The sequence below is a fragment of the Nematolebias whitei genome, chromosome 9 (assembly GCF_014905685.2).
Source record: "Nematolebias whitei isolate Nwh7 chromosome 9, NemWhi1, whole genome shotgun sequence".
Classification (NCBI taxonomy): domain Eukaryota; kingdom Metazoa; phylum Chordata; class Actinopteri; order Cyprinodontiformes; family Rivulidae; genus Nematolebias; species Nematolebias whitei.
The window spans coordinates 49,910,727-49,913,989 of NC_056506.1; the positions used below are offsets into that span (position 1 = coordinate 49,910,727).

At 41.6% G+C, this 3,263-nt stretch overlaps 1 protein-coding gene across 1 annotated transcript in view; it reads right to left on the reverse strand.

Annotated features, from left to right (window-relative positions):
• LOC119414315 (HERV-H LTR-associating protein 1) overlaps positions 1-2,995 on the reverse strand; it is a 12,226-nt gene extending 9,231 nt beyond the window's left edge. The window contains exons 1-4 of the mRNA XM_037681409.1: positions 2,916-2,995; positions 1,267-1,409; positions 1,098-1,154; positions 408-488 (exon numbers count right to left, since the gene is read on the reverse strand). Of these exons, the coding sequence (XP_037537337.1) occupies positions 408-488; positions 1,098-1,154; positions 1,267-1,409; positions 2,916-2,995 (361 nt within the window). The remainder of the gene's footprint in view (positions 1-407; positions 489-1,097; positions 1,155-1,266; positions 1,410-2,915) is intronic.
• Positions 2,996-3,263: the final 268 nt, after the last annotated feature.

Sequence of the window (3,263 nt, forward strand, 5' to 3'; positions counted from 1 at the left end):
GCGCTGCATTCTTCTCTTCACCACAACGGACCGGCACAGAGTCCACAACACTGCAGACGCTGCACCGGTCCGTCTGTCAGCCTCGCGCTGCATTCTTCTCTCACTGAAGGATCCAAGTTCCAAACAAGAAAAAACAAACTCGGATCAACTGAACGTTTTTTCTGTTTCGGGGTTCGTGAAGTTTTTGTTGTGGAACTATTTTAAAATTATTTTCCACCAAATCCATGAGACGTTTCTTCTTCTTCTTTGTTGTACATTTATCTGAACTGTATCGGTCCCTCAGGTATTTTCTTCCTCAGGCACGTCTTCACCTCCACGAGGACCTGTTCTAAAGTCCAACGTGTCTCTGCAGCTCTGGACCCCGCAGGACAAAGACTGGAGGACTTTCAGGTCCTGGGCCGACGTACCGGACTGACTCGAGTTGATTAAAGTGTTGACCAGAGGAGTGAGGACCAGGGCGGCCGGGTCCAGGAGCTCCGCCGGCGGTTCTGAGGAGGAAAAGCAGAAAGTGACGTGAGGAGGAGCCGCTCCGGATCAAGGCCCCGTGGACACGACGTGAACCGTTCATTTACAGACCTCGTCCTCTGAGACCTGGACTCAGAAACCTTCAGAGGGTGGAGGTTTTCAGGGGAACCCCCCACGGAGGAAAAATAAAATAGAAATAAAAAAGATTTCTTCAATTCTGTCTGTTTAAATTTTGCTTCGGCTACTGACTGGATTTTTGTGATGCTACTTTTAGCCACTAACCACCATTTTTCTACTTTGGTTTTAGCTCGTGTTCTGCTTCTTTTAGATTTTTTAAATTTTGCTACTTTTTGCTGCAACCTTTAGCTTCTAACTGCTATTTTGATCATTTTAGCTGATGCCTTGCTTCCTTTAGTTTTTAGCTTGTGTTCAGCTACTTTTAGTTTATTTTTGTCTATTCCTAGTTGCTACGTTGCTACAGTTAGCTTCTAGCTACCATCTAGCTTCTATCTAGCCTCTTGGTAATTTTAGCTCGTGTTCTGCTTCTTTCAGCTTTAACAACTCTTCTGTAGAAGAGTCGTTCACGTCACAAGACACGATACGTCTTGAACTTTGCATCAAACAAAAAATACCTGTGGAGTTACGGATGTCTCTTTGGTGCCTCTCGTCGACCTCCATTGGTCTTAAAACTGTAAAATAAAATAAAAAGAGACTGAGTGCACACTGCAGCCTTCTTCTTTATGTCAAAGGATTAAAACATTAAAAAAGTTATTGTACAATAAAAAGCTGCAGCTGACCCACCTGGGCTGAAGAGATGGAAGAATAAAATTACAGAAACAAAAATGAATAAAAACCAAAAACGTGGATTCTTCAGAAATCTCTGTGACGCCTTCATGGTCCTGGAAGATCCACAGAAACCAACATGGAAACAGAACCAACAAAACCTGCTTCAGCAAAAATAGTTCCTTTGTGATGAGCTAAGCTGACAAAATGGCCGACGTATCAACTTTAGAATAAGATGAAGAGAATCCAGATCAAACTAAAATGATGAAGCTGCTGCCGGTGCATGGTGACGTGTCACTCGCTGACAGCGCTCCCAATGAAGCAGAAGGACGAGTTAAAAAGTAAACCTCAAACAAACCGCGAGAAAACAAAGTTTCACTAAAGTCACGTCTCTGCGCTGTTTTTGTTGGAGATACGAATAAAAAGCATTGATTTCCAGTTTTAAAGAAAAAATTCTGAGCTCAGATACGATGATGTCACTGGTTACCATGGTGATTGCCTCCTTTTCTGGGGCAAAAAGGGAGGGGCAACACACACAGTAAAACTTTAAACAAATGTCTGCTGAACAAAATCTATAGCGTTAAGTCTTAAACCAAGATCAGAGCTTAATGTTCCTTCAAGTAAGATTTTATGTTTCTACTTTGTTTTATGTATACCTTTGTATACCTGGATTATTGAGCATGGACAGTTTTGGTTTTGAACCAGTTTGACATGATTGCAGACGAGGAAGAGGGCTGGCTCCAGAGGAGGGGGCGTGCCAAAGACACCATCTTAGCACCAACAGAACTGGTTTGTTCCACTTTGGAATAAGCTGTTTGGGGAAGAATCAGTTCTGTGTTGTGTGTTTCCTTGACTGATGAAGCCTTCTGGATGGAAGGTGAAACATTTCAGAAAAAAAGAAAGTGTCCAGATGACCTGACTGAAAAATGTTAAATAAATGTAAGTTAGATTGAAGGTTTAAGTGCGAGTAAACGTTCTGTGGTCAAATCTCCACAAATCAAACTTAAACTGATTTGTTTTGGCTACGGGGAAAATTTGGGCTATTTTTGGAGAATTTAGTCAAATGACGTACAAAACCAGAAGTGTCTGCTTCTTTTTTGGTTCTGGTTCCTCCAAAGCAGAAAAAGTGAATAAAGAAGCAGACGACATGTTTCCTCGTGCACTGTGGTCTAAAGTTTCAGACCATCTGTCCACCTCTCCGCTGAGTCCGTTATCTCTAAACTTTAGTCTCCAAGTGGCTTCAAACTCTGTTGAGTTTGGGTAAACACAAATATTCTGGTGGACGACAGATTATATATTGAAAAGTAAAAATAAAAATCACATTTACATCAGAAACACAAACATTTTTAGGACTTTTTTTGTCCAATTTATCACAAAATGTTCATGTTTATTTTACATGTTTTATTCTAATTCACAAGTATTTTTACTCAGCAACAGCCTAAAAACATCACTTTATGTTCTCATTATAAAAAATGTCTTGAATTATTTTTAAAAGTGAAAAAACAGACTTTATGCTGAGACTGATGACAGTTTCACCAAATGACTTTCAAAATAAAATACTCTGTCTTGGGCTAAATGAAGCTTTAAGCAGGAACCACCTGCTCCAGCAACAAGTCCTTCAAACATCTCGTGGAGGTTCTGCAACAACAGGTGGTAGATTTGCACACCGTGTACTCTCCTGGAGGTCAGTGAGCATCTTACCTTGTGTTGGAGCAGAGCTGAACTCAGACCAGTCACCTTCACTCATCGGGGCTCTGATGATCAGCAGCAGATCTCTGAGATCAAAACAGATCACAGCGACAGACCGCAGGCTGGACTGCTGATCCTCACCTGATCCTCCACCTGTGCGCAAAAACAAACTTTCACCTGCAGACTGTGCCACACTGCCCTGCAGGCCGACACACAAACTGCAAACAGCTCAGGATCAGCTGAACAACTAACAAATACCACTTTAACTAAATACTTCATTCTTACCTTTATCTACTCTAACTTTACAAACCGCCTGCAAGGATATC